This window comes from Camelus bactrianus, chromosome 2, assembly GCF_048773025.1.
Source record: "Camelus bactrianus isolate YW-2024 breed Bactrian camel chromosome 2, ASM4877302v1, whole genome shotgun sequence".
NCBI lineage: Eukaryota > Metazoa > Chordata > Mammalia > Artiodactyla > Camelidae > Camelus > Camelus bactrianus.
Window position 1 is genome coordinate 106,137,821 of NC_133540.1, and position 23,274 is coordinate 106,161,094.

The window sequence follows — 23,274 nt, forward strand, 5'->3', positions numbered from 1 at the left end:
AAATTTCACTAAGTACAGGAAAGCAAGCAAGTGAACAGTTAAGAGATCCACTATGATTTTTCTTTTTTCCGTTTCACCTTAGACCACATTTTTTCCAGTTTCATACTAGATCACAAAATGATACCAGTTATTTTATTTGTGATGAGCTGAGGACAACAGCAGAGTTCAAGTTCACCTTATTCTAACAGTAAGGCGATAAAGTGCAATGGAAAGCTAAATTCTAACTGTAAATGTGTTTTTGCAACATAACATTTTCAAATCAGCTTAAATCCAGAGATTTTTATTACACAATTTGATTTTTACATCAATAAAATTTTAGATATAACAATACAGATAAAGGAACAATTTAATTTGTATTGAAATAAATATTAGATATACAAAGCACATACAGTGAAAAAAGGTCACAATAAATTACAAGCGGAGACATTATTTTGCTCAATCACCAAAGAAAGCCCTTGACACTTCCAATTTCACACCATCAAATTTATCATTCTTGCTGATGTAAGCAGAACACGAAACAAATATGGATCCCTGGGCTTACTTTCACAGGTACCAGCGTAGATAATTTACTACAGTGATCCAATTTGGAAATCAGTTGGGACCAGTAAATCGCTGCATAAAAGAAAGAGTGAATGAGGTCCTTTTTCCTTAGTGTCAGCAGGCTATGATTATTATGTTTATTAGATATTCTTGAAAAGAATTCACATTTTCTCAAATATTCGAGTGCAATATATTTCCCCTCTGAGCCCTACATTAGCATTTACGTGCTTTGGTCTTGAATACAGGGGAATGATGAATTTTTCAATTTATTTTATAAATTTACACAGTCTTGTGTATAAATTGGATAGTATTAGCCTGAAGAGTATATAACTTCCCAACCTGTACATTAGATATTAAAAATGGATTGAAGAGAAGTTCCTAAGAAATGCTGACATACTATATATACAAATTTTTTAGTTCAACATACCTCATTATGTAGAGCACCAGAAGTAATGCATTTATAAATCAAGCAGTTTTTTATGACTCTCTTTCTAATCTTTGTGACCCTTTTACATTTATTCCAATATACACACATCACAAATGTTACCCGCCCAATACGTTGCCCATTTGGTCTCAATTTACAAAAACATTTGTTCTATTTTAAAGTTACAAAAGAAAATAGTCAAAGTTTGGAATTAAACTGTCATGAATCAAGAGAAAAAGATTAGTTTAAAACTACCGAGCTTATCAAAAAAGTAATTTCAGAAAACTATGATGGAAAAAGTGAAATGAATTCTTGGGCCTCTCCTTCTCCTGGAATATGAGCTAATTTTTTGATTCCAACAAAGATATCAAAAATCTCCTATCATTTTCTAAGAAAAAGACTCTGTTTTAGATTTAAAGTAAGTACTGTATCTCTTGTCACATCAACTCAAATTCAATGCAGGTCAGTTTTCCTATTTGCACTGAACAAGAGGAGAAAGATCACTCTAGAGTTAATCTCTCACAAAGGAACATGTTCCTTCTAAGAATCCTCCTGAATACCACTTTAGAAGATAAACATGTCCTAGGATAATTACTACCAAGAAATCTCCCAAACTCAGCAGCTCCTTTTCTTAACCTTAATACCAGATCCAATAACAACTTTCCATCCAGAATATTAAAAGAAGACCGCTTATTAAAACAATCTCTGGAAATAACGCCCGGATTTATAAAACATATATGCTTTGGTAAACTATCTGTTAAGCCATACTAGCACACAGCCTCTGTAGAATTCTCTTAATTCTACAGAAATCCCAATGAGGTGTTAAGAGAAACTAGCTGTTTCTACAACTCAAACTGAATTTACAAATCTAGCTACCATTCCTAATATCCAAAAATTTCAGTATGCTTTATATTACTGTGAAAAGTCTAAATTTTAAGAGGTTGAACTGGCTATATACCTCATGTACCTACAAAACGACCACAAAAAATTTTTTCTACACAACTGAAAATGAAGGAGAAAGAACAGTTTTATAATTGATGTGTTTTGGTGATTTAGGCACTTATAATTAAGGGAAAAAAAAAAACCCCAGCAAAGAGATCACGATCAGAATAATGTCACTAACTGTAACCTATGTTACTATTTTACCTAGAAAGTAGATATTAACAGGGTACTTCTTCCAGCTTCTGAACATCTCAATATTTTTAAAATGTATTCATAGTAAATGCTTACTAAATATTTACTGAACATTGAATAATTAAAGAGAGTCATGGAATTCAGGTCCTTAGTTTTATGTTTGACTCAGCGTATAGTGGCATTTAACCTTCCAACATGGCAGGTCAAACAGCTGGGGACTACTTGAGGAAAGAGTGCCACCTACTGATCATAAACATAACTGTGGTTACTTTCTCCCTTGAGGTTTTCCTTGCAGAGTAAAAATCAGTCTCAATTTGGGTGTTAGCAATGAGGCTAGCAGATCAAAGGGGATTTGGGTGGGCAGGTGGAGAGGAGCTTCAGAACTATATTAACTAAAACAAACTCCTTAGCATTAGACAAGGATCTTTACCACAACCCCGCAAAATTTTCATTCATTCTGATCTCAATCTTAAAAAAAAAAAACTAACCAAATCTCTCAGTTCTACTTGTATTACACACACACTTACTTTCCTTTTTAGGATGAGTAATATTCATGTCCTAAACTTGTAAACCTAATCTGAATTTTCAATCTTGATTTTCATGAAGTATTCCGATAGATTTACAATTCTTAGTTATATAAAAGACTTCATAAATATTTTCAGAACTCCTGGTTCAATAATAGCATGCCTTGATTTTCCCTGTAAAGGAGGTTCCTAAATAACTAAATTTAATTTAAAAAAAAAAGTTAGTTTTCTTTTTTGATTACTTCTTCCAGAAGCATCTACCTTGGTGAATTTTTCTCCAAGAAAATTTAAATACAAATTGTTATTTAAGAAATTTCTCTGTGTACTGACATTAAATTTAGAGTTAAAATTTATGAGGAATCAAGTATACAAAAGGGATCTAGAATTTTTGTTAGAATAAAGTAGGTTTTGTATGAGATCTCTACCTGCCCAAGAAGGTTTAATCTCTAAAAATGCCAGAAGAACAGTATTATAACACCTCCTAAAGAATCAGATATTCTGGACTTAGTTAAATCAACATTTTTTTTAAACTGCAAGTAAAAATAAATTGAACTATGCAGTATAATTTATCCTAGTACATTCACTCTATATACTGCTATTATATTTCCTTAATTTTAATTTGATAGGTATACATACAAGTTACACTATAATTTCAGATGTCAAATCAGCTGGCTGTAAATATTCATACCGCAGAATTTCCAACTATAAGTTCATGCAAACGATCTAGTAATGCTCAAATTCTAAGATTTATTTTTTTCATGAGTTTAGGAGTATTTTGTTTATAAATAAAGCCTTCCTTTAAAGAACAAACATGAGCATATCAGAAATCAAATCCCGTGATGTGATAGAAGCCTTGACTTTTGAAGCAGAGTGTTTTAAGTTGTAATAGTTTTAATGTTAAATTCTTTTTGTTAAAACCAACACGAATTATTTCCTTTAGGAAAATCTTTTTGACCAACAGTAATTTTCAAAATAAAGAGGAAAACTCAAAACAGTAGCATACTTATAGATCATTAAAAGACACAATAATGACAAAAAGGGAGCACACAAACACAAAGAAAATAAATGGAAAAACTTACTCATTTCTGTACCTTAGTTAATAGCACTGTTCCACGGTTAATTTCTTAGCTTTGGTAAATGTTGTATAGTGTGGAAAATGTTAACACAAGGGGAAGCTGAGTAAAAGGTATACAGGAACTCTCTTTACTGTTTTTCACAACTCTTCTATAAATCTAAAGTTATCTCAAGATAGAAAAAGATTGTAGAAAACAAACAAAAAACTAGTAACTTAAAAAATAAACGTGCCTTCAGCTGCCAAAATTTCTTGATAATTCAAAATTTTAAAAATATCATTAGACATCAATAATGTTGTTTACTCAACATTACAGTCATTTTATTGCTCTAGAAAATTTAGTTTTAAAACCATCAGATTATATACATAGTGATAATGAAGACTAGCCACACACACACACTCAATCAACTATATCATGAGGCTGCTTCTCTAGCTTAGAAGATAAATATTACAAAAATACAAAAATAGCTGGTTACAGTTGAGCTATCAAGCAGGTATCACATTTCTATAGATCAAAAAGTTGAACAAAAACTGATGCTACTGAAGTCACTGAGTATATATGAGAAATCCAAGTTACATGCAGACAGAAGAAAATAGGTTACAGAAACCATTACATTACTCTGCACTAACATTTTGCAATGTTTTAAACATTTCCAATCATGCAACAGTAATAAAGATCAGAATGAATTTTATAAAGGAGTTTGACGGAAGCTCAACAAACAGGACTTAACATATTACACAACTCAAATCACAGTTGCGTAATACATCCCATTTCCCCAAATTTATCTATACATTAAGAAATTGAAATGTACACAATTTCCTCCACAACTCCTCCTCCAGCCCCATTCCTAATCAATAACCTTACCTATAAACCTTTCTATTTAATCTTTTAAATCAGATTTGATGGGTAAGCATAATCTTCATTATTTCAGGACAGATATTAAATTAAGTCAGTCACTCAATCTTCAATTACATTCCTTTCAAAAGACATCTGAACTGATGTACCTGTCTATGAGAATTCAAGCCTAAGAAACTGAGAAAACTGGCAGTCAAGAATCTGATCTAAGTAACTCTGTAAACTACAATACTACTAAAACCTATGTATCCACATTTCTAAAAGAATAATTTTCTATTTGAGAAATGTTACTCAATGGGTCTCTGAAAGGAAAACTGTCTGCCTACTGCTCTCTGATGTAAAATGCTTAAGTGACCCCAAATACTTACCCAATTGGCTAACAAGCTTATGGTTAGGCCTTTTTAAAAAGATATTCACAGAAGTAATTATAAAAGTAAAATTTTGGAAGGTCACAGCATAAGATACATATAGAATTCCTCTTATAATGGTACATCCAATATAAATCTGTCTCAACAAAGCAGCACAAAATCAATTTAAAACAATTTGAAATATAGTGGAAAGTGTTTTTGTTAAAATCATCAACCAAAATTACTGAATGGCAAAAGAATACTGTCTCAAAATATACTGAATTTACATGTAAATATTACCATAATTAACTCATGCCAGATATAAATTCAGGATACCAATTAGATTGAAACAAATTTTATAGCTATTTTTACAAGAGAAATAAATGTATTTCATGATAGAGGCATAGCAGCGTCTAAAGAATTTTTGATACATTTATCACAGATCCAAACTTCCTTAACCATGAACAACACAGTACAATAAAATTTTCTCACAAAGTATTTAAAAGGCTTGATTTAACATGCCAGGAAAATGATTATTTTTCTACTGAGATGCATTTATGTAAATTATGTAAATTAGATTGAGGTCAGTTTTACACCTGGAATTAACCACCCCTAGCAGAAGTACCAGCAGCTAATAATGCTTATTTATATTATATATAACTTAACTGGATGTTAAACTATGCAACTGTTGGTGCCAGTCTGCTTATAAAGGCAATGCTCTGGAGACAAAGTCTTCTCACAAACAGTGGGCAAGCAGGTTTCATTATTAGATGTTCAACAACAATCCTCAGTTCATTGAACAAGGTCCTGCAAGATCAAAGAGTTTTCTTTCAGAAACCCAATAAAAAAGCAACATAATGTAAGAGCAGATGCCAATGAAAGACTTTCCTATAGCCGTTAAAGAATTTGAAGAAGCGGAAAAAAAAAAAATAGCCAGGATGCCCTGTAGGGAACACACAAAATTTTCAAAATCAACACCTGTTTCTTTTGGGGTGGCAGGGGGAGTTCGTCTAACAGAAGCATTTAACAAATGGCTCTCTCTGAGGGCTGAGACTAGGGATGATTCGTATCTTCTCTGCAGCTGAGTCATACATACCATTTTCACACTTAACTTGGGCAAATTCAACTAGTTGTAAAAAAGAGACCAAGACAGTGAAAATTATATAACACGAGCAATCCCACCTACTATTTCCTTAAAAGAACATACTGCCTCTTAGAGCTTCCCTTGTCTGAAAAATGGGAATATGTACTTACTGCAGTCATAGTGAAGTTTAAATGAGACAGCAGAGAAGATGCTCAATAAATGTTATCTCCCAACTGGATCATTCTACTCCTCAAACTGGCTCTTGTTTGCCTTCAGACTAAATTCCACCTCCTCAACATCCAATGCCCTCCACAATCTAGTAATCTAGTCTCAGTTGAACTTTCTGCTTCATCTCCTACCAGCCTCTGCCATGATGCCCATGTTCCAGTTATGTTGCGTGTTTGGGCCCAAACAGGTTGTGGACTTTGCCTTAACTGTGCTAGTCACTTACAAAGTACTGTTCATTACATACTGTAAATCACACACACACATCACACATTGTACAGGCTAGCAGATACAAAATCATGTATGCTGTACTATCACTTCTAAGTGCTTTGAAAAATCATCAAGGGTAATTTGGCTATTCACAGTTTTTATGTGCTGACTCATCCTATATAAAGATACAACTTTTACCTTTTTGTATCCTCTGTGTTATTTTAATGGTTAATAATAGGCAATAATCTGCTTTAAAAAAGGATGTAATACACTCTCACACAAAAACAGGAAGGAAATTTAGAAAGATGCACATTTATCCAAAAACCTGCTCTTCCTCTTGTATGTCCTATCTTTGTGACAGCCCCACTACTCATGACTTTCTAAGGTTTCCAGGCTAGAAACCTGGAGGTCTTCTTTATCTCATTCTTCTTCCCTAAGCCCTAAATTCCTGCCCTCCTAAATATCTTTCAAATTTATCCCCTTTTTCCTTTACCACTGAATTAGTTCAGGCTCTGGACTACTCTAACAGTCTCCAAATTGGTCTTTTTCTCCTTTTCATGAGCCTGAAATCCATCTTCTGGAATCATATTTCTAAATCAGATCCTACTATGTTCTCAACCTCTCCACATTATAAACTTCAAATGCTCTTCCTACCTTGAAATAAAATCCAACCCTTTTCGTGATCTAGTTCCTGTCTATCTTTCTGGGCACAGGTCTTTATTACTTCCCTATGTATTTGCTCAGGTCAAGTGACATGTAACTCCTGGTATGGTAAGCATATTCAGGCACCCACACACCAGAATACAGACTTCAAAAGACTTGGCTTATATTACCACCTGCTCAGTGAATTCTCATCCGTCTCCCTCTGTTCTCTGTGCTTTCAAAGCACCTTCATTATCATATTGACTTATATAGCTATCTAATTCACTCAGCTCCAAGTCCCTAGAAAGCAGGTATTTCAATCTTGCATAAACTTATTATCATCAACAATCACCGTCTTCAGAATAAATGAGTCTAATGAATAAAGTTAAAAGGCACCTTGAAAACACTCTAGTCAAACCCCCTCAGGTTACAGAAGAGGCCTAATGAGGTCAATGCGTGTCTAAAGTCACATGCCTAGTTTTTTTATTCTTGGCTCCATCCGTGGCATAAACTAGACCATGTCACAGAGTTCCTTTGGAGCAGCACTGACAACAGAACTTTCAGTGATGATGAAAATATCTGTCTACTGTCCAGTGCAGCGGCCACCAGCCATGCTTGCAACATGGTATGTGACTCAGGAGCTGAGCTTTAAATTGTATGAATTTAATTAAATTGGAATGGTCAAAAGTGGGTAGTGGTTGCTCTACTGGACAGTACAGCTCTGGACAATCTATACTACACATGAACAAAGGACTGGTACTACTAACTTGAGAATAAATATCATGATAGGTGAAAATGGTACAAACTGGCTATACAGACTGTCTCAAAACTCAATATATTTACATTCTGGAGGATAGTAGAGAAGTTTCTTAAAAAACTAAAAATAGAGTTATCATAAAATCCTCCTGGGAACATATCTGGAGAAAAATGTTATTCAAAAAGACACAAATCCCAATGTTCACAGCAGCACTATTTACAATAGCAAAAGACCTGGAAACAACCCAAATGTCCACTGACAGATGACTGGATAAAGAAGATGTGGTGTGTGTGCGTGCGTGTATAAAATGGAATACTACTCAGCCACAAAGAAGGATAAAATAATGCCATTTGCAGCCACATGGATGGACCTGGAGACTGTCATTCTAAGTGAAGTAAGCCAGAAAGAAAGAAAAATACCATATAATACCATTTATACATGGAATCTTATAAAAAGGGACACAAATGAACTTATCTACAACACAGAAACAGACTCACAGACATAGAGAATAAACTTATGGTTACCGGGGGGAAAGGAGGGGGAGGGATAAATTGGGAATTTGAAAATTGCACCTCTTGGGGAGTGATGGAAATGTTAGCTATCTTGATTGTGGTGGTGGTTTCACTGGTGTATACGTCTATCAAAATTCATCATATTGTACATTTGAAATATGTGTAGTTTACTGTACAGGAACCATACCACAGTAAAGGTTTAAAAAAAAAAGTATAGTATAGAAAATGTAGTTTTATAGCCTGCTTATCAATATTTATAAACCCAAATATTTTCCATTACCTTTCCACCATTTTGATTAAAATGCATGCTTATGTGAGAGGTTTATCAGCACATATTTGTGTTATCTTGATCAACTGCCTTCCTTTCTGTCTTTATTCCACTGAACACTTCTGAATTTCTATATGTGCTGATATGATTTAAGGATATGTGGAGAAAATGGGAATAGAGAAGAGGATATAAAGAAGCAGAGAAAAACAAATCTGCTCATGAAAACTGGATGCCAGGGTAGGGGACCAGAATATAATGTCTAAAATGAATACACAGAACAGAAAAAAAAAAGGGGGGGAAACTCTGGAGTCAGGTAAAATTAAAGGTTTATTTTCAACTAGGGACTCCCCGTAAGAACCTATGTCTAAAGAAAGTAAAATCTATTTCAGAAAGTATTATAAAAAAAACATTGTAGAGCATAAAAACCCCTTTAAAGGAGGTAAATCAGAATCATAAAAAAGGGAAAATAAACTATTAAAAACCAAATAGAATCTAAGCGCTTTTATAAACACTATTTCATTTCACCTCCAGAAGAAGGTTTCTTCCTATGTCAGTGAAAAAATTAAAATTTAAATAACTCGCCTAAAGCCACACACTTGGCAAAAGATGGGCCAGCATTCAAATTCAGTTTTTACTTTGCTTGTGAAAAATGTAACAGAGATGATGCTAATACACTCACTCAATTTCTGGCTGAATTCTACTACATGATGACTTTATTTTAAGTGAGAAAACAAAAACTATGTTAACGTTAGTATCTGAATAACATTTAAGAAACTATTTTTAAAAAGCTGTTCATTTCAATTTTCCTCTAACTTTTGAGATCAGAAGGCATAATTTATTGTATATTAATTTAAGTTTCCATTCCTGAACATTATAGCAATTTACTAAAATATTTCTCTGCTTCTTTATTTTTCCATTCCAAACAATTCTGCACAAGGCTATCAGAAGAATATTGTGATCATGTCAAAACAATCATTTTTACACATCTAAAAAGTTCCAAAATTCTTACTCAGAAACTCAAGAAGTTTTATGATATAGCTTCAATATACCTTTTAAATCTTTGTTCCGACCACTCACCATTCAGAATTTCCCTTATAGTTAAATAGGTCCACTCAATGCCCCTTTTACTCTGCTTTTCACCTTCCTGCCTCTGAACTTGTGCCCTACTGTTTTCCTACCTAAAATGCTTTTCCCTATTCTGTCTGTTAAAAGGCTTTAATCCTTCCAGAACAAATTAAAACCTCTATTTTGTGAAACTTTCCCGGGCTGTTCTATCTTCTGGCTCAATGGTCTCTCCCCTCTTGTGGACTATACTGTACTGATACGATAGAGCAAACGTGACAATTCATAGATTGACATGTGAATACTGTATCCTGAACTATTTCTTCCTTTTTTATTATCTGACATGTGTTTTTGTTTCTTCAACTAGAAAAGTTCCTTGAGAATGGGACTTATGTCTTACACATCTTTAAATTCCTTAAGCTTTAGCACTGTTTTAGAGATAGAAGAAATACAATCATCTCGTCAATCGTTCTATGGCCTAGAACTTAAATATAAAAACATCGCTTGCTTCTAAATTCTAACATAAAAGTTAAACAACTCTTAAAAGTTACAAATACTATTATTTTGTAATTGTCTTGATAAATAAATAAAACAGATTTAAACTAATCAGCTTACCGACAATATGGATTTCTTCGAGAGGAATATCGAAGAGTAAGGAATCTATAATATATAAAAGGCTGGAGCAAACTTCCTTGACCACTGAAATAAACACAAAGGTAATAAATACATGTTATCAATTCATATGTATACTCTCATACTTAAAGGCAATTTAATTGGAGAATGTGTATCTTTATTCATCAAATGGTCATAGTAATAGCTATAATATCTAAATCCAAGTTATTTTTAAAAAGGAAATAAATGAATGCATATGATTGGTAAAGAATAAAATATTACTGTTTAAATTTTATAAATATGTCTTCATGTATAAATTACTTTTTAAGTTTTTTAAAGCTATTAAATAAATAATAAATGTTTCAACAACTACCACTGATAACTGATAATCAAGTTTTAAAACTTCATAATGTATTTTAAATGAACAGTAGTTCACTTTATATAAATAAACAAGAAAAACTAATAAAACTGCACAGGCTCACTAGTAAACCTGCACAGCTTATACTATACTACTTACTTTTCTTGGTTAAAAATCAAAATCACAATACTTCAGGGGTCATATACGCTTATGAAATTCTAAGTCTGGAATTCTTTCCTAGGAAAAACTATCTACATTAAGACATCACTAAAATAACTACAAATAAAATGCAGCAATAAACTAACATGGATAGTTCGGTAGCAGGGCTAAGTAAATTATGTTTATTAGATGGACTCGGTATGCAACTACTTAAGATTGTGATTATGAAAACCATATAGCAACTTTGAAGAAAGTAGAATATAAAGCTATACCTATCATTAAAACTTCAGATGGGGGAGAAATATATTAAGATGCTAATATTTTTATTCTCCCTCGAAATTGTGTGGTACTGCTCTCATAATAAAAATAACATACATGATTACAAACTTATAATATTGCTATATCCATTTCCCCTAAAATCATGTGATGATCTTTAACTCTAAATTGAAAAACACACATATTGCAGAAAACATAAATAGGAAAGAATATTCAATGAAAAATAAATTTTCCATCATCCAAGTTAGTTCTTTCTTCAAAGTTACAGCACAGTCTCTAATATATACTTCCAGAAATTTACACAAAATGTTTATAATGACTAACACAAACATAGTGCTCACTTTGTCATTCACTGAATCCACTTAACGACCCTAGGAGGGAAGTGGCATTATCATACCCACCTTACATATGAAGAAACTGACACAGAAAGAAACGTATATATGCCTTTAAACATATATACCCCAAAATAATTGGGGAGCACCTTACCTAGTTTCCAACAAATTTTAAACGTATTATATCTTGGAGATAATCCCCTTTCACAACACATAACTTATCTCATTCTTTTTACAGCTTCAGATAGTCCATATTATGCATGCACTATTATGTAACAAGCTCTCTACTAATGAATCTACAACGATCATCCTTTTATCCATCTTTGCACATGTGTGCGTGGATATGCAAAATAAACTCATAGACTATGTTCACTTTTAAATACAGAGCTTTACACATTATTGCTAAAAATATAACTTAATAAAGCCTTCTAATATTAGACTGTGCTCCTATGAAGGGTAATATTTAAGGAACAATCGCTTAAAATTGCTTTTAATTTTATAGTCTGTGTTGTATTCAAGTAACGAACTTGAAGCATTACTATCTTTTCTTGTTAGGGAGTGAATAAAACTTTATAACTTTATTTTAATTTTTTAGATAACAATGTGATCCCTCTATTTAAATACTTTCGGTAAATTCTCATTTCCTTTACAATAATCTTGAAAATTAAAATCACTTTGTTCATAGTAAGTGTTAAATAAAAGATTAAGTAGCATAATTGAGTTAATATAGCAATACAGTCAAACCTTAGTACTCCAACAAAAAATACACTGCAGTTCCAAAAATGAGGTTTTTCTTTAAGTGTGCATGGCATCTTGGCATTTCATTGTAAATCTCTTAAGCTTACTTAAAAGGAGAATAAATTATTGTTCTTATTAAACAGAATCTGGAGGTTTCAGCTATAGACATAAATTATTTCCACATAAAGAACTAGTTTTGGTAGCTACATTTTAACTTTCACCCAGGTACATGAAACAAATCACAGAACCTCATGTGACCCAAGAAACAAACATGAACAAGAAAGTAAGAGGGCAAGAGGTTCCTTTTACCAATAAAAATGTTTAAGTGTATGATCAGGATTACAAAAAAAGAGATGAGTTAACCTTTAGGGTGAAAATTTTAAAGTAGAATAATTGACAAATACAGCTGCATCAAATCCTATACTCAATATTCATGGAATGTTTACTGGAAGGAATCTTGGCAATTACTTATTTCAACAACTTACTAATCTTTTAAATGTAGAAAATCAAGGCCTAGAAGACTAAGTTAATGGTCAAATCAACCAGAATCCAGCTCCCTAACACCAAGTAAGAAGTCTTTCCATTTTATCATTCCAGGACCTTATTTATATATTACCTAGTTTGGAACCCTGTGACTTAAGCATCATGGGGTCATCCTGGAGTTTTCAGAGAAAAATATTATTTATAAGAATGATACCTAATTACCTTTAATGAAAAAGAATAAGAATATGGAAACAAATATATGTATGTATATGTATGACTCTGATGTATGAATATATACACCAGAGATTGACACACTGTAACTGACTATACTTCAATAAAAAAATTAAATTAACATTAAAAAACAAAGAATGATATAGGTACATTTATGAGGAAATCTAGAGGAAACTATTACTAGCTTAAAGACTCCTAAAGAAAGGAGTAACTGTCAGGTTAAAAACCTCACTAGTTAACCAAGGCAACGAACATTAAAATGAAATATTTCAAAGACAAAAATAAATTTATTACAAATTAATGAGATTATGGAAAACAGGTAATTCAGACATATTAAAGGCCAATTTGGCATGTTTTATTAAATATAAAAATGCATTTATCTTAGACTCAGCAAAAGTACAGACTAATACAAAAGTATAGACAAGTAAAAAAAAAAAAAAAAAAAAATTTCCTACAGCAACATTTGGAAAAGTAAAAAGCTGGAAACAAATGGCCGTCAATAGGGGAACGGGTAATAAAATATAGTATACTAACATAATGGAACACTATACAGCCAGAACTGTGAATGTCAATATAAATAAACTACAAAAACATACTGTATAAATGAAAAAAGCAAGATGCAGACAATTGATGTATTATGATGCTTCTGATGTAAAAACTAAACAAAGCCCCATACCCATAAAATAATAATATATATTTTCTACCTATCTTAGTAAGTATTTTTAAAAGAATGACATACATGTACACGTATCAACCTCCTTGCCTCTGGGAAGGAGAGGACAGAATTGCAACTAGGATTCTTAGTCAAGTGATACTTCAGCTTTTATCTATAATGTCCTATTACTTGAGAAACTGAAAACTCAAAAACAATAATCTGGACAGAAATGTAGTTTTAAAACTTAAATGCAAGAACATAGATGGAGAGGGCAATACTATCCTAATGTTCTAATTTTTAAAAGGAAGGCTTTCTTTATTCATGCATTCCTTCTATAATTAAGATACAAACAAAATATGGAGGTGGTGGCAAGCAACTATTAATACCAGACCCTAATTTTTCAGAATTTTCTCTAGTATGGGAAAAATCAATTCAACAATGTCAGAATGGACTAAACTAGCCTTTCCAAGATTGTTTCAAAGGCAGTTATTCTGAAATCAATTTTCAAAATGTTCAATGATAAATCACAAGGAATGGTAAGTAAGACAAATTCCTAGGTTTAATATAACATCTCAGGCTCTCTACTATCACGTGAAAAGATGACTCTAAATCCATTCAGCTCTGCTTACAGTATCTATTCAGCAGATTCAAGCAGCTCAAAATGTGACTTTATACATTTATTACGTTCGCTTAGACATCAGCCTCCTACAACAAATGTATTTTACTTTATTCTTACCTAAAAAGCATAAAAACTGTAGCAGGCATCAAGAATATTTCATTACAAGCAATGAATTTCAGAATATTCTGTTGATTAGCGCTTAATTTATCCAAGATGGATCTCAGCAGAGGTAAGCTATTAGAACCTTTTGCCTAAAACATAAGAAAACAAACATTAGAAGTAACATAGCATTTCTGGGGGAAGGGTATAGCTCAGTGGTAGAGTGCTTGCTTAGCATGTATGAGGTCTGGGTTCAATCCCCAGCACGTCCATTAAAAACAAACAAACAAAAAAAACTATCTCTCACCTCCAAAAAAAAACAGAAGTAACAGCATTTTTGATCACTCAGTTATTTTCTTTCTTTAGATAAACAGCATATACAATACACAATACAACCAAAAGATAATTATTTGAATACAATGACATAAAAATTTACAAACTATTTATGGACAAAAGTTAATGTATTTTCCTGCTATAGTCTATTTTCTGTATTTGAAGAGTTAAAAAAGGAAACAACTTTAATAAAAGGCCCTTTCATTCATAGATGTTGTTTTTCTTATGAAAGATTATAGATTATTTCACAAAAAATTGTGGTTATTTCTCTTCAAATGCAACAAAATCTGGGTACCCATAAATACAGTTAAAGTATTTGCAATTCCTTAGTTAATTAAAGGTAGAAATTAAGGAGTCCAATTACTGTGACCCAAGAGCTATAGGGATAACGAAAAAGGGACCAAATTTTGGATATTTTAATTCAAATTTCAGTGCATATATAGTCAATCTGCCTGCACACTGAAGTTAGGCTTAATGATCCAATGATCCAGAAATAAAAAATTTTAGGAAAGTAGCAATTCTGAACATTAGTGTAAAAGAAATTCGGCACACTCTACTTACCTGGTATGTTAAAATTACTGACGGAACAAGAGATCTCTGACAACTTACCAAACTCAATAGGTATGACTTTTTTTTTTTTTAAATAATGAGATCTATTTCAAACTTCAGAAATTTCTTCAGGAACTGGGGGATAATTTTAAATACAATTTCTTATCTTAAAAATGTACTATTTTACTGAAAGTTAAACAATAAAAAATTCTAAAACATTCAAATTACTAGAATAAGTTTGTAAGTAATACAGGAACTTTTTGTGACAAATGCCCAAATGTCTTAGAACTCAAATTTGTGTCAACTATCTGTAAATCCAGGAGTCAAAAACAAAACCAAAAATCAGAATAGTTCTACTTACATCAAGGATCTTTTTGGTGTATGTAGCAGCATGAAGCAAAGAGAATAACAAGACTGGGAAAATACTCACTGAAGAAAACAATTAAGGAAAACATTTAAAATTCACCAAGCACTTTGCAAAATAGGCTATGATTATGTCCAGCCATACAAATCTGAAATGGTATCTGTTGAAATGAGTTCAGTGGCTTTTGTTTTACTGATACACTTTATAAAATAAAGTTTACTGGATAAGAATATAAAATATTTGAAACATTTGTTAAATGAAATTGAAATCTAGGCCACCTGGAAGCATTAAGTAGAACAGCTTTTAACCCCACAATGGTCATCTCGGACAGAATAATTTAGCCTTCAAATACCAAGATAGTCTTTTGTACTGCTTTCATCAGCTCCGTTGCTTAGGAAAGAGTATAGGATGATGGTTGAAAGAGTAGTTCCCAAATTTTCCTCAAATATCTCTCATTATTTCTTTCCTACAAGGACCCCATTTTTTTGAGATACTGTTCCTATCAAGCTTTTACAGTTAATGTGTTCTCAATTTGTACAAATAAAAAAGTATGTATCTGGTTTTGTATATAGTCAATTGAGAGTCTTTTATCAGTTTAATTACAGACATAAGCAAAGAATCCTTAATATTTAAGTTCTACTGTTTGGCTTATGTCATGGATAATAAAAATACACAATTTCATTCAGCTTTTTGAAAAATGGAAATTGCTCAAAAGACTCTACCCCAATTTCTGCTAAGTTGACAACAAAAAAATCTCACTTGTCCAGGTTATTTTCATGAAATGATAAGACAGTTAATCATGGATGGCAAAAGCATTTGCCCCAGAAATAGTAGCAATTTCTAAGAAAGAAACCATTATATTTTTCTACATCAACTGAAAGCTTGATGTGAGGGAAATGGTGACCACTACAACACAATCTGAGTATCAAATTCATTATGACCATAACTTATCATTTAGGATTCCTAATTTCCAACTGGCAAGTAAACACTGACCTATAGCCAAGTATTGTAAGAATCCTAACTCTCTAACATAAAAGTTCTCCAAACTAATATCCTGACCAATTCTTCCCTGCCACTCATAAGAATTAAGTAAAATACCAATTTCCTGAGTAGAGATCATATATATATACACACATACACACCCATATAAAAGTTTCACAGTTTTTAATGAATCATACTTTTGAAACTGATGAAAGCTACAACCCTCTCTTCTCTAAGGCCACTATAAAACTCTGCTGCTTCTTAAAAAACTCAATTTAAACTTTGACACATATCCTGTCTTGAAGCCTGATTCAATACAGAAGCAATGTCAGGTAATAAAAACAGAATCCTGAATTCAGAGTCAAGATATCTGGGTCCCGCTCTTGGCTCTGTCACTAACTTCATTTCTCTAGGTCCAGTTCCATCTTCTGTCAAATGAATTTGCAGCAATCAAAGCTGAGGATTTCTAATGAGTCTCACATCTCTAACATTCTATAGTTCATAAATTCTTGATAAGAGATTCATAATTTAGGATTTACTATTACTTTAAAACTAGGAAATATAAGGGTGAAAATTCTACAATAGAACAAGGACAATATATCACTTTTGTAAGAGCAAAGATCAGAACATGCCTTTGGGCTTAAGTATATTAACATAATACGCAACCACTTAGGAATCAGATTAGTATTTCTTGCCAATTAACAGTTAATGTTATTCCCACTGATTACTCCCACACCCCCTCCCTGTAAGAACTTAAACATGAAATCCTTAATCTTCAACATTCCCTAAAGATGGGCTAGCAAAAAACTAATTGGATAGAAAATGCAGAGAGCCTGTCTTCACTGTCATGAGTCATTTGGCACCATCTCAGGATTCACTCAATAAAACTGTGCCAGAGGTCAGTACTGATGTATTCAATTTGTTCTACATTAATTATCTAGAAAACACATTTTCTATCATTTCTATTTAAAGAAATTTTAAGCTACTAAGAGCAGAAACAAGAACCTCTATGTAATTTCCCATTATATCTCAGAAAAGTAAGAATTTTAACATTGGTAATTGTAAAGGACCTCAAAGGGCATAGCTGACCAAACCAGGTCAATCCAATGATATGCCAAACAAATGTGATTATATCATTTACCGCTGTAGTACAACAATTATCAGTGACTTTTACCCAAAAATTAACAAATACAAATTATGATGGAGCATTACAGACCCAAGCATGCACTGAAACTTGCAAAACTATTCCTTACATTGTAAACCACAAATTTAAACAGACTCTCCATGTACTACATAAGTTGAGCTACCAGCTTCTGTCCAGGTATAGACAGAAACATTTTAAAACTACACTTAAGTGCTACTCACTCAATAATCGTAGATTAGGCAGACCTTTTAAGTCAGATAGACCTTGTCAGCATTACTACTTACTTGCTAATGTGATGTCAGACAAGTTATTTCAAACTCTTTGAGCCTCAATATCCTTATCAATATAATGCTCATGATAATTTTTTTCAGAGTGTTTCAAGGACTAAATATGTCAAGTTTGTATACACTGGCAAAACAGGTGCTCAAAAAATTTGATAAAAAACTTTAAATTTGATACTTCATGAACATAGAAAATACTATCTAAATAGTGTTAGAGACATATTTTATTGTGCTTTCCATTATGTACAGTTGCATAATAACCATTCAAGAACACTTAGGAGCCACACTTCTGAAAATACTATCCTGAGGGATGATTCATGTGGGGGGTGAGGGTGGAGAACAGATTAAAATGATTACATTTAGGAAACACTGCTAACTCTGTCTCACAACGCACACTACCATATCAAAGGTCTATAGTAAAGAAACCTAACAATGTTTAACCTAGTGCTTCCCAAACACACTAAATTGCAAAATCCCTTCTCTTCCTTTTTAAGAATATTTATTATCATCCCACAACATAGTTTTGAAATGTGTAAACAAATTTCAAATGAGTTAATTCTCATTAACTCCAGAGAGTATCTATTTGCCCTTATTTTCTACTCTATCCATAACAAGTACTAATTTCTTTTTATTTTACTGATTAATTATCTCACTCTTTGCATAAATAAGTTATTTCTTGAATTTCCATGTTTCTAGCTTACTGGGAGTTAAAAGAAAGAGCTGAGGATTGGATTTCTCTTTTTTTAAAGCAAGACATCTGGGCATTTTCCCAAAGAAGATGTAAATTAAATAAAAGAAAAATAAATATTAAAATAAGTCCTCCGTAGGCTTATCCTTTGAAGCTGAATTTTAAAATATCCATTGCTAATAGAGAAGCTTACGAGAGGCAAGAACAAAGTTCCAAAGTTTAAAATTCCCAAGTTAGCTCTTCAAAATTTAGACTTCACATTTTAGAGTCAGAAATTCTTATACTGAATGTATCTGCATTCAAATGAAGCTGCGAACAAACCAACCAACCCAGGCTTTGTGAAACACCCTCATTGCCGAATCCTTCCTTTATCAAAAAAAATAATCAGAAGAGATCTCCTATATACTCGGGAGGCAATTTCACTGTTAAAAAGGTACAAAAGGATACTTGTAACAGGGTAGGAATTGACAAAGATGAGTGAATACAACAGGTAGTGGCAGCTGTCCTCTAGCAAAGCCTGGGCCAGGAACGCTCTGCTTAACTGGAAGTGCGGCAGTCTCTGGTGCAGCCTCAGAGCGCTAGTCAGAGCATTTGCCAGCAAAGCACGCTGGTAAAAGCTTGCTGCTTCGTGCAACCTGCAAATTACCAGGGGAGAGGTTATCATGAGACACAAACAACTACCATGCCTCTTCCTCCTTTGTGAATTGCATCATAACTGCACAACACCTAAATCTATTACTTGTCAACAGAAAAAAAATTACTTGACTCAACTGTACGTTTTTAGAAGCATCCCTTTATTTATATATATCCAACAATTTTTATTTATCTATTTATTTATTTAGATTTACTTAAGTATAGTTGATGTAGAATACCCAACTGAATTTTATAGAGCAGTGATTTTTCCTTTTAAACAGTCAAAAATGCAAAAGAACATGAACTCATCTCATCCCTACATCCATTTTCTTTCAGATTTTCAATGTGATGTTACTTTTCACAAAGCACATGATATAAAATATTACTTCCAGTTGGTAATATTACTAGGATATTAGTGCCTAAAGGATGAGAGTTGTGTTATATTTCTCCCTGCACCTCCTGCAGTTTAACAAGTCTGACACCTAAAAGTATTCCATAAAAACTGACTAAACGAGTGAATCTCAAAGGCAGAAACACATATAATACATACCCAAGAAGAGGCAGAACGAACAAAGCAGAGCAGTAAACTGTGAATAAGCGAGAAAGCCACATTGCTGTGTCCAACTTATTGGTCATCATGAATTGCTGAATTTAAAAAGAAAAATACTGTTGTAAATTAAGCTTGCAAATTATGTTTTTAAGGATAAAAAAAATACTGTAGTAAATTAAGCTTGCAAATTATGTTTTTAAGGATGAATACTACATAGTTTTATTCTTACTCAAAAATGGCTTAATGTCCCTCTTGCAATTGTTTTTTTTTAAGATCATTACATGAAAACTGTTAGGGACATTGTTTCATGTATGTGCTCAGTAACTAGGCCAAACTCCTTACAGTTTCGACATGGAAAGCACAGAAAGTACTTATAGAAAAATACCAGCTGACATCTTAAAAAATTTAAAAACTTATTAGGCAAGGAAAATTTGAACATAAACTTAACTACCATTGTCTATTCCTTCAGCATTTGCAATACTGGCTTCATCTACTTAAAAGAACATTAAATAGGAACTAATTGCTCTCAAGAGGACCATAATTCTTATTCTTAGAAAAATCTCAAATTCAAACAGGCAAGTCTCAGATCTGAGTAAAAAGGCATCACACAAAGCCAGTTTGGATTAAATCAGCCTTACAAACGAGAAATGTAAAACCACGGTAACAGTCACCATTGAACTCATTAGCTTATGGATGATTTGCCAACTTAGACACAAGGGCCTGGCATACTGTAGAGGGTCAAAATATGGCTGCCAGGTGTTAATGGCACCTACCTCTCATTTTATGACTTTTTCATCCTCTTGAAGCTCCCTCATAAGACTTACCCTGGTTTCTGTGGCCCTAGATTAAACTTCCATATATCACTTTCTTCTCATTCTGTCTTTTCTTTCACTGCATTTTACCAACAGATATGTCCATCATCACTAATAACTTAAAATCTGTTTTCTCATTCACAATGTATCATATTCAAATTCTAAAGTGGCATTTATATCATTTTTTGATAGAATCTACATAGACAATTTTTACCTCAAGACCCAATACAGACATGTGTGGGTATATAAACAAAATTTTCACAAAACAATAGTTATATTCACTACATGTGATGGATTTTGGTATTTTGTATTCCATTTAATGTTTTAGAAATACTTAGTGTTTCCACTAAAGTGATTTTAAAACTCACTAACAGGTCTTAACCTGGAGTCTAAGACACTACTCAAGGCAATATAACTTAATTATCTTTTTAAAGAAGACATAAAAAAACTTCTGGGGAAAAAATGCAAGTATATTTAGAAAACCAAGAATTTTAAAATTTAATTTTATCGTATGCTTTCTAATAATATGCAGGTAATTTCAGATATATGCCTCTGGTTTATTCTATCCCAACCTATTACGCTGTGACTCTTCTAAATTTAAATGATCCGTGGTAGTCAAGTGGAAGGATGATATAGCTTTCCATGCTCAGTTTCTCTACAAATATTCAGACTGCATGACAGTCTGCAATTTAATTTTAGAGCATTTTCTTTAAAACCCGTTTGTTTAAGGTGTTCATTTTGTGATAAATCAGTGAGCTCTGCATTTCATTTTCTACACTTTTATGCGTGTGTACTCTATTACACAATAAAAAAGGTTTAAAAAAGTGTATTGGTTTACATTTTAACAGTGAACTGACTAACCATGTTATAAATAGCTCAGGCAAAAAATATTAATGGATCTTGGGGTGAAAAAACTACCGCGGTGAAAAATTATTCACACAGTCTCAAAGTATCATGCCATAGAATACTTTTTATTTACAAAGAGAAAAAAGTTATCTTAATAATGGAGAAATCTGGTGGACACCATCTTAACCAAATGGTCAAACAGTATCTCCAATGATGGGATAAACCAACATAAAATGCTTCCTAATAAAAATAATGCACTGAGATGAACAGAGTGTTACTTTTGTAATATTTCTACCAAAATGTTTAACCTGAATCTAGTCATCAAGGGGAAAAAAAAAAAAAATCAAACAACTCCAATTTGAGGAGCATCAGGCCTGGATTCTGAAAGATAAAAATGGGAGGACGAGGGCAAGGGAATTGTTCTAGACTAAAAGGGACCAGAGGCCAGTAAACGCAGTGTACACTTTTTGATTGAATCTGGATAAGGAGGAAGCAGCTTTAAGGGACAATTGACATAATTTGAATATGAACTGTATAGTAGGTAATAACATGTATCAATGTTAAATTTCCCAACTTTAACTGCAAAAATTGCTGCAATAACTGCATTGTGGTCATGTAAAAGAATAGTTAAGTACTTATGGGTTAATAATCATCATGATGCATACGACTCTAAAATGGCTCAGAAAAATAAAGGAAAGAAAAAGAAAAAAGTGACTCACTCAATTCACATACTTACAGTATTTAAAATTAGAGAGCAATTATGCTTCTGGAACAAATAACTACTAAGCAACAGATCTGCATCTTAAGAATAAAGAATTTAAAAAAGCGTAATACTTGTTTTCTTCGTAAATTTAGTAACGGGGCGGGGAGACGCTCTCCTCCTTTCGCATAATTTCTAATAGCACAAAACGGGCAGAACGGTTCTCTTCCAGCACGCGTGTGCGTAATGAGGCTTGCGTGGAATGAGGCGCATGTGACGAGACATACTCAAGTGGCATCTTCTACCTTAGGACCCAAGCCAGAGACAGAGTAGTGGGAAGGGACAAGAAGGCCCAATTTCCACCGCACACAGGTGGGCATATAGGTGAGGGCCGCCTGCTCCAAGCCGGCCAGTTGTGGCTTTGGAAACAAACTTTTAGCTCCCTCTAACGTCTTAGCACACGATCGGCCCTTTCCCCACCCCCACCCCAATCCCTAATCCCAGTCCTGAAAGCACTGAGCTTCTAGAACGCCTCGGACCCGACCTGCAACACTTCCTGCTCCTTCCTAACTTCCAAGTCAAGCCAAACGACCCTGCCCTCTCACTTACCACTGCGCCCGCCCCTTGGGGGCCGTTCGGAGCCGTATCCGCCATGGTGGGGGGGTGGGCTCACACACGCGTCTGGGACGCTGCAATCGGAAAAAGAAAGGAGGTCAGCACCGGGGCCCCGAATCCGGGAACCGACTTCTCTCCCTAGTGCCGAAGCCCGCCCCGCCCTGCGGGGGCTCCGGGCCTCCACAGAGCAAAGGTCTCGCCGCTTCAGTGCAGCGGACTGTCCCACGGGCACCCGCAGTGGCCAGGAAATACCTGTCTGGCACGTCCAAGAGCAAAGCTGGGTTTCTCGAAAGACCAGAGCGAAGGCGGAGCTTCGGAACAAGGCCCAGTAGGGACGACCTAACGCCGCCGGCTCCGGGTAGTTGCCGAACCCGGAAGTGCTCGCTTCACTTCCGTGGGGAAGAGGCGGTGGCGTAGCGGGGAAACCCGGAGCGGTGCCCTGAGGCATGACGGGAAGTGTCGTTTTTCTGGGTTCGGCTTCACTCGTCGTGCACGCCCATCGGCTCATCGGTAAGTTAAAAAGCGAGGCGGGCGAAGCAGCTTTTCTCTCCTCATTAGC

General features: G+C 33.8%; 1 protein-coding gene across 1 annotated transcript; it reads right to left on the minus strand.

Annotated features, from left to right (window-relative positions):
• Window positions 1-259: 259 nt before the first annotated feature.
• Window positions 260-23,105, minus strand: TMEM33 (transmembrane protein 33). Its single transcript, XM_010962621.3, has 8 exons — window positions 22,968-23,105; window positions 22,710-22,789; window positions 19,743-19,837; window positions 19,007-19,194; window positions 15,463-15,530; window positions 14,238-14,371; window positions 10,273-10,356; window positions 260-5,704 (listed from the first exon to the last, which is right to left on the minus strand). The coding sequence occupies exons 2-8, from the start codon at window positions 22,752-22,754 to the stop codon at window positions 5,575-5,577; spliced, it is 744 nt and encodes a 247-aa protein (XP_010960923.1). The 5' UTR covers window positions 22,755-22,789; window positions 22,968-23,105; the 3' UTR covers window positions 260-5,574.
• Between the last annotated feature and the right edge of the window lie 169 nt (window positions 23,106-23,274).